The 12,383-nt window shown below is 36.3% G+C and overlaps 1 protein-coding gene across 1 annotated transcript; it reads right to left on the reverse strand.

The window, feature by feature from the left end:
* Positions 1-1,314: 1,314 nt before the first annotated feature.
* Positions 1,315-4,250, reverse strand: LOC113344348. The gene is made up of 4 exons (XM_026588345.1): positions 4,242-4,250; positions 3,952-4,185; positions 1,730-3,676; positions 1,315-1,644 (listed from the first exon to the last, which is right to left on the reverse strand). Exons 1-4 carry the CDS (start codon positions 4,248-4,250, stop codon positions 1,315-1,317), a joined length of 2,520 nt encoding a protein of 839 aa, XP_026444130.1.
* Between the last annotated feature and the right edge of the window lie 8,133 nt (positions 4,251-12,383).

The raw sequence follows: 12,383 nt of genomic DNA on the forward strand, positions 1-12,383 counted from the left end.
CTACTACTCAAACTGGATCAGATCTGATCCGGGTAGTAGGGAAGAGAAATGACATAGAAATTTAGTTTCCGTGTCAAATCTTGCTTTACGGATACTCAATTTCCGTTTTTTAGTTGAAACGGATACTCAGTATTTGTGACTTTTTACACGGAAGTTAAGTATCCGTTTTTGGTTTTTTTAGTTTTACCCTAAATCTTTCTTTTTTCACTCTTTTTTACCTATTATATATCACCTTTTTTTTACTCTAAATTATCTTTCTTGACCTATACAAATATATTCCAACGGAAAAAAAAAAATGGAAAAAAAACGGAAACTGAGTTTCCGTTTGACACTATTTACTCGGAAATTGGGTTTCCATGTCATGTAGAAAAGGGGTAAAACCAAATCATAGTGAAACTGTCTTGTGACCTATATCCCTTGGAAGGAATGCCCTTTCCCATAATGCTTGGCTTAAAGGCATTACACAAATTTGGCTTAAGTCATTTTTTATCTTTTATCATGACATCGATACCAAACTGAGTGTGTGTTATTCCAAGTTCTTCTTTTTTTTCTTTCTTTTCCTCATAACACCAAATGATTCTATCTCCTTGTGGACCTAGAGGAACCTAAACCATAACAGTAAAATAAATAGACATACAAGGATGATTTATAATTTTACGTTGTTCCTTCATCTCCAAGAAAATAGATGATTATCTGACACAAGATTTCGTAAATGAGGAGTTAAATCAGTGGAAAACGGAGAAGAAAAGAAAACGCGCTGACTATGCGAAAAGAAGGCGCGTTTTCAATGTCTGTACACTCTGTCAGTGAAATCAATATCCCTATTCTTGTTTCCGGAAGGAAGAATCAATTATTTTCAAAGCCGTTCCCAAATTCTAAATACATCTTCGTAGTGATAGAAACACAAAATTGGTTAATTTATCCAATAATAATAATTTCTGGGTGAGAAAGACATGTAAAATTTGATATTGTTTAAATGGACAATAATATCAAAATAGCCAGGATGTAAACAGTTTCATCATATCCATTTTCAAACACCTTTTCTTATTTTTAATTTATATCAGGATGCATCCAGTTTCATCCTCGCTATTTTTTAAGTTTAAGCCAGGATGAAACCAGATTTATTCTTCCTATTTTTTTTGTGTCAATTTCACCCATACTAAATTTTACTCGCCCATTAGAACCATATTTTAAAAATATTTGAACAATTGACCCAATTTCCCGAATGGAAATACATGTCCTGCCCAGACATAATTTGTGTAACTTGCTATCCTCTTACCGTTTTTTTTTTGCTAAGAAAACACCCTAACTACATTAACTTAAAAGAGAGTTACAAACATTCAAGATGGGTTCTTTCCTGACCACATTGTTCAAAAAAGAAGGAAAAGAGACCCAAACATTCTTAAGACAATACTTTCTAGCACGGCGTGCAAGCTTATGTGCTAGTTTGTTTTTTGAAACTTTAAAATTATTCCAACTTAAGAGTAAAGATTTGCAGTCCAGCAAAATATCCTTGCATCTCCACTCGATACTAACTCCGCTTCCGTTAACAAAATTCACAACTTGAAGACAGTCGTTGATAAATAAGACTTTGGAAAGATTGATCTCCATTGCCCAGGAGATAGTAAGATAAAGAGCAGTCGCCTACAACATCACAAATCAGTCCAAATTCCGAACGAGATTGAGTTATGGAGCCTGCATTATCACACAAAATCATGCCAACACCAACATTAAAATCCTTAAAAGAACCATCAATAAAGAGACAATGATCCACCAGATCAATAGGAATTTTGACTTCGATACTAGCCTTCTGGACCTTTTTAGGAATAACAATATAAGTATTAACCATTCTTTTTGTGTCAAGAATAATTTTATCCATATTAATAGCAATTCTGCTGAAAACTACATCACATCTAAACTTCCAGATACACCACATGATTATGGCGCCTAAACTTGGCCAATCAACAACAAAAGGGGACTGTCCTAATCTATCATCAAACCATTCTAGAAAGAAATCTTCCGGCCAATCCAAGTTAAGACTAACAAGACGTTGCAGCGATAAACCAAACCAAATATGAGTAGCAACAGGACAATGGAAGAACAAATGAGTAACAGTTTCTACATCAGCATTGCAAAGATGGCAGGATTCATCAATAGCAGGATTATAATTTTTTAACAAAGCATTGACTGGAAGCATATGAGCAAATATCTTCCACATGAAAAATTTAATTTTCGGCAGACAATTCAGGTTCCAAACCTTTTTCCTAAACAAAGCTTCTTCACCATTACTAACTTCATTTTGATAAACTCTATAAGCAAATTTTATAGTAGAAGACCCATCTTTCATATGAGCCCACATAATTTGATCTTTAAGAAGCAAATTAATCTTAATAGTTCTAATCCTAACAACATATTCAGGCTCAAACATTGAATTTGAAAGATCAATATTCCAAGTACCAGATTGTTTATCAATAAGTTCACTAACTAGATTAAATTCATCATAATTAGGATTAAGAGAAACAGGAGGAGAAGAAGTACCAGGCAACCAAACAGAATCCCATATTCTTGTATCATTACCATCATTTATTTTAAAAACTATATTAGACCTTAAGAAAATTAGACTATTCACTATACCCTTCCAAATCCAAGAATTTGAATCCGCTGCATTATCAATTTCCAACAAATTATGATTAATGAAGTACTTGTCTTTTAAAAACTTTGAAATTAAGAGATCAGGATTTTGAATAATTCTCCAACCAAGTTTTGCTATAAACACCCTGTTAGTAGCATAAGTAGATCTAACACCAAGCCCACCACATCTTTTATCTTTCCCAATATCACCCCAAGAACGAAAATAAGCCGCACGTTTAGGGTCTTTCTTAGACCACCAGAAAATTCTTTGAATAGAATCAATTTTATAAGTGATCTTCTTAGGAAAAGGAAAACATGACATATGATAAACTGCAAGACTAGATAACACATGCTTTGTTACAACAGTTCTACCAGCAACATTTAGACTAGATTTCTTTGTGTTTCCTAATCTAGAGTAAAATTTATCTATTAAGAATTGAAAAGATTTGGTTTTATCTCTATTAACAAAAAGAGGGGTACCTAAGTATTTTTCAGAAGAACTCATAAATTTCATCCCTAAATCTTTTGAAAGAAGTTTCTTATGCTTATGGTGCATTTTAGAACTAGTAAAAAAACCAGACTTTTCAAAATTGATAGCCTGACTAGAGGCCTTAGCAAAAACATTGATAATTTTCATCAAATTTCTAGCATACATTAAAAAAGCTTTTGAAAACAACATACAATCATCAGCGAAGAATAAATGAGATATATAAGGACTATCTTTTCGAATTTTGAAACCTTGAATAAGATTAAGAGCTTCACCTTTCAAGATGAGTTGAGATAAAACTTCCATGCAGATAATGAAAATGTATGGTGAAAGACAATCTCCTTGTCTAATACCCCTAGTAGGGAAAAAGACCTCACCAGGAGAACCATTAACCAGAATTGAATAAGACACCGTACTAATGCATTGTTCAATAATCTGACACCACTCATCGTAGAAACCTAGTTTTTTAAAGACTGGAAGAATAAAAGACCACTCCAGCCTATCGAAAGCTTTGGAAAGGTCAAGATTTATAGTCATAAAACCATTTTTAGCATTTTTCTTTTAAAAGAGTGTAAAATTTCATGACTAATAACAATATTATCATGAATTTGTCTATTAGCAATAAAAGCAGACTGAAAGGGGGAAATAATGGAATCAAGTAAAGGTTTGAGACGATTTGTAAGACTTTTAGAAATGATTTTGTAGACTGTGTTTGATAAACTAATAGATCTTAAATCCTGAGGAGAAGAAGGATTATTCACCTTAGGTATTAAAGTTATGAAAGAATGGTTTAACTGCTTGAGGAGAAATCTTGTTCGAAAAAAAATATGAACATGATCAATAACTTCCTTAGAAATTTCTTTCCAATTATCTCTGAAGAAGCCAGCAGGAAAACCGTCAGGACCCGGTGATTTCCATGGAGCCATTTCATTAATAGTAGCATTGATTTCCTCAATAGTAGGAATATCTACTAAACGAGAATTTATATCATCTGAAATGATAGGCTTTACATCTTTTAGAGCCTCATCAATATCAGAATTATTAGGGTTCGAAGAAGTATATATGTTCTTGAAATAATGGGAAAAGAGAGTCAGAACTTGTTCCCTGTTTTCTAACCAATTACCTTTCTCATCTTTGATTGTGTGTATAGTGTTATATATATTTCTGAGTTTGACAGTATTATGAAAGAATTGAGTATTCTTATCATAATGTGTAAAATAGTCAATCCAAGATTTCTGTTTATAAAATGAGTTTTTTATCTCAACCAATAATCGAGTTGTTTAGAGTAGTTTAAGATGTAATCCCCAATAGCAGAAGTATAAGGTAAAATCTGTAACTTCTCAATTTCAACATTTAATTTACCAATTGTATTTTTAACATGACCAAATGACTCAATGTTCCATTTACTGAGGTCGGCCTTAAGATTTTTAAACTTGCCTTCCACAATGGAACTAGGAGACCCACTAACTTTCTGATCCAAAGAATTTGTAAGAACATTCTTAAAATCAGGACTTAACTGCCAACACTTGAAAAATTTGTAAGGAATATACAGATTATGTTCATTGTGAAAGCACTTGAGTAGAATAGGGATGTGATCAGAATAGACTCTAGCAAGATTAGTGATACGAGTTTGAGGAAGAACATCTACCCAAGAGTCATTCATAAAACCTCTATCTAATTTCTCAAAAATTTGCTCAGAAGGATTTTTAAATCTTCTATTACACCAAGTGAAAGAATTACCAAAAGCAAAAACCTCATTCGATCTTAACTCCACTAATTTATTTTTAATGAAAGATGGCGCCAAAGAAGTATCAGGATTTCCTCCCTGTTTTTCTAAACTATGAAGAATAAAATTAAAATCACCCAGAAGCAACCTAGGTCTAATATCATCTTCATTCATGTGACTTAGAAAATTCCATTGATTTTTCATTCCAGAAACATTTAAAGCTCCATACAAAAAAGATACCATACAATTTTTAATACTAGGAGATATGTCACATAAAATATGAATCATGTTAAGAGAGGTACTGATGACTTCTATATTGGATTTAGCAAAGTAACCTAGTGTTAATCCTCTAGATTTTCCAACTGCCGGCACTACGAACCAAAAGCCAAAAGGAAGATGATGACTGAATTTTTTGACAGTTTCATTATCTACCATAGTTTTGATGAGTGCCAAATATTGTATATATTTATCCCTTTTTGTTGGCATTTTAACTCATCTTTTATGCATTAATTCTACATTTTATCCCATATTCTGTATTTTCATTGTTTTCAAGAATAAATATTTTTATTAATTAATTTTGCATTTTTAGGTAATAAATAAAGTACGGATGAGTCGCGGAGCGAAAAGAGCAGAAAAGTAGTGAAAAGCCGGGAGAAATTACGCAAGGAAGCCGCGAAGAATGGTGCGCACAACCTTATTTTCTACACACAAAAACGCCTCCGTTCTCAGCCATCAGATCAGTTCTCAGAAGCATCCGACGGTCGCTCCTTCATAGAGCATCAAAATCTGAAGTCTCTGCCAAGCACCACAGCGCTGAAATTCCAAGCCTTCAGATTAGATGGTAGTTGAATCCAACGGTCGCTCCTTTGCTGTTCATCAATGTTTGATATCCCCGCCTTACACTACAACACCTAACCCCATCTAGAGCCGTTAACTTCGTTGTATCAAAAAATCTGACGGTCGCTCCTCGCTTGCCTCCGCATCACCATCCGATCTACCTACCATCTTCGCATCTCGCAGCTCAGCGTCGCAGAATATCAAACTCGATACGCCCGCCTAACACCCTAGCAACCGAATCATTTAACCTCAACCAAACATCTCCTCCTTCCTCTCCATCGACCTCACCCCCTCTGCAGAGACACCATGTCCTGCCACCACCAGAACACCACCTCTGCCACTGCCGCTTCATCACCAAACACCACCAAACCACTCCACCTTGTCCATAAAATCAATACCCATCATCACCCCCTCTTTCTAGCCCCCTATTTGATTGATTTTTCTTCTCACCTTTCTCTGAAACCCTAGAAGAAAAATCAATCGATTAGGCGAGTCTAGAGTAGCAATTGGCGCGTGGGAATGGAGCAGGAGAGTCAGAGGAAGAATGGGTCGACGCATGGGGGAGAGATTGTGCCATCAAATTAGGTAATTTGAAAAACCTAATTTCACTGTTTTGGGGAAAAATTGGGGGAAAACCCTAATTGTATAATTTAGGGATTTGGGGGTATAAATAGACTGTGGTGTTGTTGTAAAATACATGCTTGGATTAGCCTGCATCCAGGACTTTCAAGTTCTGCTTAATGTTGTCTCCTGTTAACTGTTATGCTCCTGTTATGTTGTAAAAATTGTTATGTTGTGTTGTCTCCTGTTTGTGTCTGTGTGTGATTGTATTATCCATGTTATGTTTGTCTTAATTAGTTTGTGTGTTTTGTTTCTACACATGATCCTGTAAGTCCCCTGTTTAACTCACATGTTCTTTTTCTGAGTCTTAATGCTTGACAACCATGAGGACTCTTAACTGCAACATGTTCTGATTCCCCACTAGGGTGAGAAAACAACTGAACCTTGATGGTTAGCTATTAGGATGGTTTTTGCTGAACTTAAAATGGCTTAGGCTAGTTAGACTCCTAAAAGCCCAACTGATTTGTGATTAGTGGTGCTTTAAGAAGACCACTAATGCTAGGGGTCAGTGGTGGCTCTAAGGAATTAATCAGCTACATTAGTTAGTGAGCCACTGCCTAGTTAGTCTGTGATTGGTTGTGCCTTAAACAGACAGCCAATACTAGGGGTTAGCTAAGGCTGTAAGGTTGGTTAACTAGACATTTGACAAAAACTTAACCTAGGTGAACTGGCTAGGTAAAGGGAATTCTCATCCATCTCCTTGCACTTCCCATCCACAATTTCTTTTCCATGTTTTGATTAAATTGTTCTTGAGTTTACTTCTCTTTCACTGCCTTTGGTTCATTGCCATTGTAACTGTCACTATCTCACTGCCTGTCACTAGCTCAGACTAGCTAGAAAACTTCAATAGCCCTCTCCGAGTCCCTGTGGACAAACCTTTTCTTCCCATCACTAACTACAATTGATCCTGTGCACTTGCAGGTCAGTTTGTAGGTCCTTTCAAAACCTCATCAAGTTTTTGGCGCCGCTGCCGGGGACTCGGTGAGCGGCGCTGTTGTTGTTTCTTTTTTGAATTTTGGTTTTTTTTGTTCTACCTTAGTTTGCCTGTTTTCTGTCTTGTTTTTTTTGCTTCACTACCTTGCACTGCTGCAAGTGTTTGTTTGCTGCTGTTGGTGTGCAAGTGCTTGTTTGCTGCTGCTTGTTTGCTGCTGTTGGTGTGCAAGTGCTTATTTGCTGCTGCTTGTTTTCTGCTGTTGGTGTGCACTACCTTGCACTGCTGCAAGTGCAAGTGCTGCTGCTGTGCTGCTGCAAGTGTTGCTGAAGCTGCTGTGAAGCTGCAGTTTCTGCTGGTGCTGTTACTGTGCAGCTGCTGCCAAAGCCAAAGCCAAAGCCTGCTTTCTCTGCTGCTGGGCTTGTGCCAACTCTCTAAGCTGGGCTTGAACCAACTGAGCTGGGCTTCGCTGCAGATTCTGCTGGGCTCTGCTCCACCTTTGCTGCTGGGCTTGAACCAACTGAGCTGCTTAGGACGATCCTAAAGCCCAACTGGGCCTGTGCAACTAAAAAGGGATAAAAAGCCCAAATTTGGGCTCCCTCCAAAATCAAGTAAGCCTAACCCATGAGCTAACCCAACTGGGCCTCATTAAATTTATCTGGGCTTGTATTTAAGTGTTTATATTTGGGCCTGTAATAATTTTCTTTTTCTTTTTCTTTATTTTCTATTTGGGCTTGTAATAATTTTTACTTTTCTTTTTCTTTATCTTTTATATGCTTGTAATTATTTGTTTGTTATTTTTCTTTTCTTTTGTGGGCTTGCATTTTATTTTGGACTATAGGTTTATACCCCAATCATTGGGCTCCTAACCTTACAAAAAAAAAAAAAAAAAAAAAATTACTTGCTCCCAGATTTTAAAACCAAATTTTATTTGTCTCCCACATTAACAATCAAATTTTTTCTTCTTCCTCCGTCTCCCGACAAAACCAAAATTCTCCCATAAAAACCAAAAAAAAAGTTTTCCAAATCTTTCCCTAAAAACCAAAAATTTTTCTTTTTCCCATCAAAACCAAATGTCTCCCGCCAAAACCAAAATTTTCCCAACAAAACCAAATTTTTCCAAAAAGTCCAATCCCTTAAAAAACCAAATTTTGAGCTTTGTAAACTCTTTACTTAGCCTTTGAGCCCAATCATGTCTAGATCTTTTTCTACAGTTGGGGAATACAACGAATCCCTTAGAGAACTTGCGCGTGGACAAACTTCACGTTATGAACCTCCCATAGACCATGATGTCAATAGTCATAGGAATTATTATGGACATTTTCAAAGTCCCGAGCCTCAATACATGAACCCTAATGACTATTCACACATGCATCATTTGCCACAACGTGAAAATGAACATTTTGCTAATGCCTCACTCACACAATCATCTCTTGTGGATCAATTAGAAGCTCGAATCGCAGCTTTAGAAATGCAATCACATGAGGAATCTGTCACATCTAATTTTCTTAGGCAACCTAAAATCTATGCATGTCCCGCATGTGGTAGCTTAGACCACCCTGTTGAGAATTGTCGTATTTTGCATAATTTTAGGCAATCTAGAGAAAATCCAAGGTATGAAATGCCCATAAATTGTGAGAATGGTAGTCATTGGGACCATAATCAATCCTTTGAGGGTTGCGATCAATCTTTTATAAACCCTAATGACCATGCACACATGTACCAATCATCACAATTTGAACATGAAGAATTTTGTACTCCCATGAATTTAGACTCCACCACAGAAGCTTTCAGACTCAGTGAGCAAAACTTCGATAGATCTACATCGCGAATTCAGGCATATTTAGATCAGATTTTGCTTCACCTACAAAAGGAGGAAATTCATGAGGAAATGTATGTTGTCCCTAATGAAGTGTCTAGTCCCATTCATGTAAATGATGTTGAATATGAACCTAATTTAGAGGAACATGAATTGACTAACGACACCACCACTTTTAATGAGGACCAATATGCAAGCTACCATGATGATGATTATGATGATTATGTGTTAGAAGAACATGAAAATATTGTGGAACCTGTTGGTTCAATAACATATGGCTTCTCGCCCTCGACCTGCATGAATGTTGTTCTTTCTAATACTCATTGTAATTCATATGATTTTGATATTGACATGGGATTCGTACAATTATTCTGTGAAGATGAACATGACATAGGAATAGTTGAATCTTCTGTAGACACTAATATGCATGAAAATATATTTGATGTGTCTGATTCTCTACCTAGGTCACATTGTGATATTTCTCCTGATTTGCCAATGCATGAGAAAGAATTTGTTGATGATGTTGATGATTCTGAGTGTGAACTTGCTAATTTGATTGATGATTGTGAGCATGATGTGACATGTGTAGATTATTTAGGAGATTTTGATTTGATTAATAATGATGAGCCTATTCTCCTACATGAGTCACAATCTGTTGGCCTTCCACCCAACCTAGATTTGGTTTGTACCAATATTGTAAAACCAATTTTTCTGAGAATGCCCAACCTAGGTTTGGAACTGTGTGCTTCCCAAGTCCTCTTGGACTATTTTGCTTCTAAGTATAACACATTTGAGGAACCACAGTTGGAATTAGCATGTTTGCCCGTCCCTAGCACAGTTCACTTTGAGCTAGACCTTGTACATGATGAACCCCCAAAACTGCGAGATTTTGTTTCCAAAACTTTATCCGTTGAAAAATCCAGGTTTGGGGGTAGCTCATTTTGTTTCACAGTTTCACTTGCGTTTCTATCATATTATTATTGTGTGAAGTTGTTGAAACCGCTACACTTTGTCTTTTGGGTTGATCCTCAACTCTTTAGATTGTTAGTGTATGGTGAATTTTTGTATATAATCCAGTAGATAAAAATTTTAAAAATCCTTTTGTTCCTTTTATATATATTTTGCTAATCCAATATGATCTCGGCTGAAATATGTTGGATTTTTGCCTTGAATAACGGAGTTTTAATTCTGCTTTCGCCGAAATCGGGTATTCTCTCTCCTTTTACTCTACTCAGCATGTCCCTTTCCATATGTTGCATTTTAATTCTTTCCATATTTTGAAACATTGAGGACAATGTTTAGTTTAGGTTTGGGGGTATAGAGTAGATACCACGATAATATGCTATAATTGAAAACGAACTCCTTCATCTTTTTGAAAAAATTGAAAAATTCCAAAAAAAAAATTAAAAAATTAAAAAAATCATAAAAATGGAGCTCATTTACCTTGAAATGTTGACTCTTGTGCAAATATGTATTTTTATTAGGAGTCTTAGTCTAGATATTTAGGCACCCTGATTCTAGCACAATTCACATAGTGATAAGAAATTTGCACGCGCACGATCTACCAATACATGTATGGCCTCGATCTTCAAGGTGTTTGATAGGAAGTTACGATTGCCAATCACTTTAGAATACTGAACGAAACTTGACTAGCTTGTTCTTTGGTTGGTCGGGATAGAAGGTGGAGGTTACATTAAGAAAGACAACCATCGAATTTAACTGGGTGCATCAAAAAGGGCTACCTCTTGCAAAGTGTCATGTAATCTTTTGTTTCTTTTTGTTTTGTATCAAAAGTGTTTCCTTCAAAAAAAAAAAAAAAAAAAAAAAAAAAAAAAAAAAAAAAAAAAAACGATGTATATATTCAGAAAAAAAATAATAATAAGAAAAATACCAAAAAAAAAAAAAAAATCAAGAATTTATCAATTCCATCATCTCTTGTTCCAAAAATAAAAAGAGAATAGTCAATGTAAATAAGAGTCATGTAAATAGTCATCTTTTGTTGTTTCGTTGTAATAAGCAAGGAAGGGTGTATGCCATTGATGTACAACGCGAGAAATTGTGAAATACCTCCAACTCATTCACAATTCTCGTAAAGTCCGGACAGCTAGCTAGATTTCGACCTCAGTTCTTAGCCTGAGAAACTATCTCTTGGTGATTAGTAGTCATGACTTCAGATCTTTCTTTACACATGTGTAGATACACTTTACACTCTTATCACATGTCTTTATTTGTTATCAGTGCTAGGATTGTGCCTTCGATAGCTAAATTGACATCTCCATTTTGCTGTGAGCTTTAACTGTTTTGCACATGTCACATTTGATGGAATATGAGCTTATATTTTGACCTAGGTTTTGTAGGCATACCTCTGGTAAACCTTCACGAGACTTCAACTCGTCCACTAGGGACACTTAGTGGTTTAAAAGGCTTAGTGCATACGCTAAATGCATTCGAGAGATCAGCGACAGTGGTATAGTTAGGATTTCCTTAGTTTTGTTTTACTTGAGGACAAGTAAAATTCAGGTTTGGGGGTATTTGATGAGTGCCAAATATTGTATATATTTATCCCTTTTTGTTGGCATTTTAACTCATCTTTTATGCATTAATTCTACATTTTATCCCATATTCTGTATTTTCATTGTTTTCAAGAATAAATATTTTTATTAATTAATTTTGCATTTTTAGGTAATAAATAAAGTACGGATGAGTCGCGGAGCGAAAAGAGCAGAAAAGTAGTGAAAAGCCGGGAGAAATTACGCAAGGAAGCCGCGAAGAATGGTGCGCACAACCTTATTTTCTACACACAAAAACGCCTCCGTTCTCAGCCATCAGATCAGTTCTCAGAAGCATCCGACGGTTGCTCCTTCATAGAGCATCAAAATCTGAAGTCTCTGCCAAGCACCACAGCGCTGAAATTCCAAGCCTTCAGATTAGATGGTAGTTGAATCCAACGGTCGCTCCTTTGCTGTTCATCAATGTTTGATATCCCCGCCTTACACTACAACACCTAACCCCATCTAGAGCCGTTAACTTCGTTGTATCAAAAAATCTGACGGTCGCTCCTCGCTTGCCTCCGCATCACCATCCGATCTACCTACCATCTTCGCATCTCGCAGCTCAGCGTCGCAGAACATCAAACTCGATACGCCCGCCTAACACCCTAGCAACCGAATCATTTAACCTCAACCAAACATCTCCTCCTTCCTCTCCATCGACCTCACCCCCTCTGCAGAGACACCATGTCCTGCCACCACCAGAACACCACCTCTGCCACTGCCGCTTCATCACCAAACACCACCAAACCACTCCACCTTGTCCATAAAATCAATACCCA

The sequence above is a fragment of the Papaver somniferum genome, unplaced genomic scaffold (assembly GCF_003573695.1).
Source record: "Papaver somniferum cultivar HN1 unplaced genomic scaffold, ASM357369v1 unplaced-scaffold_76, whole genome shotgun sequence".
Lineage (NCBI taxonomy): Eukaryota > Viridiplantae > Streptophyta > Magnoliopsida > Ranunculales > Papaveraceae > Papaver > Papaver somniferum.

Bases quoted from the DNA above. Each gene is read 5' to 3' on its own strand.
- LOC113344348 (XM_026588345.1), bottom strand. The intron at 3,677-3,951 runs GTTCATATTTTT...CTCTTTTAAAAG, and splicing joins CTAAGGAAGTTATTGATCAT to AAAAATGCTAAAAATGGTTT. The intron at 1,645-1,729 runs GTTGGTGTTGGC...GTGATGTTGTAG, and splicing joins GTTCTTTTAAGGATTTTAAT to GCGACTGCTCTTTATCTTAC.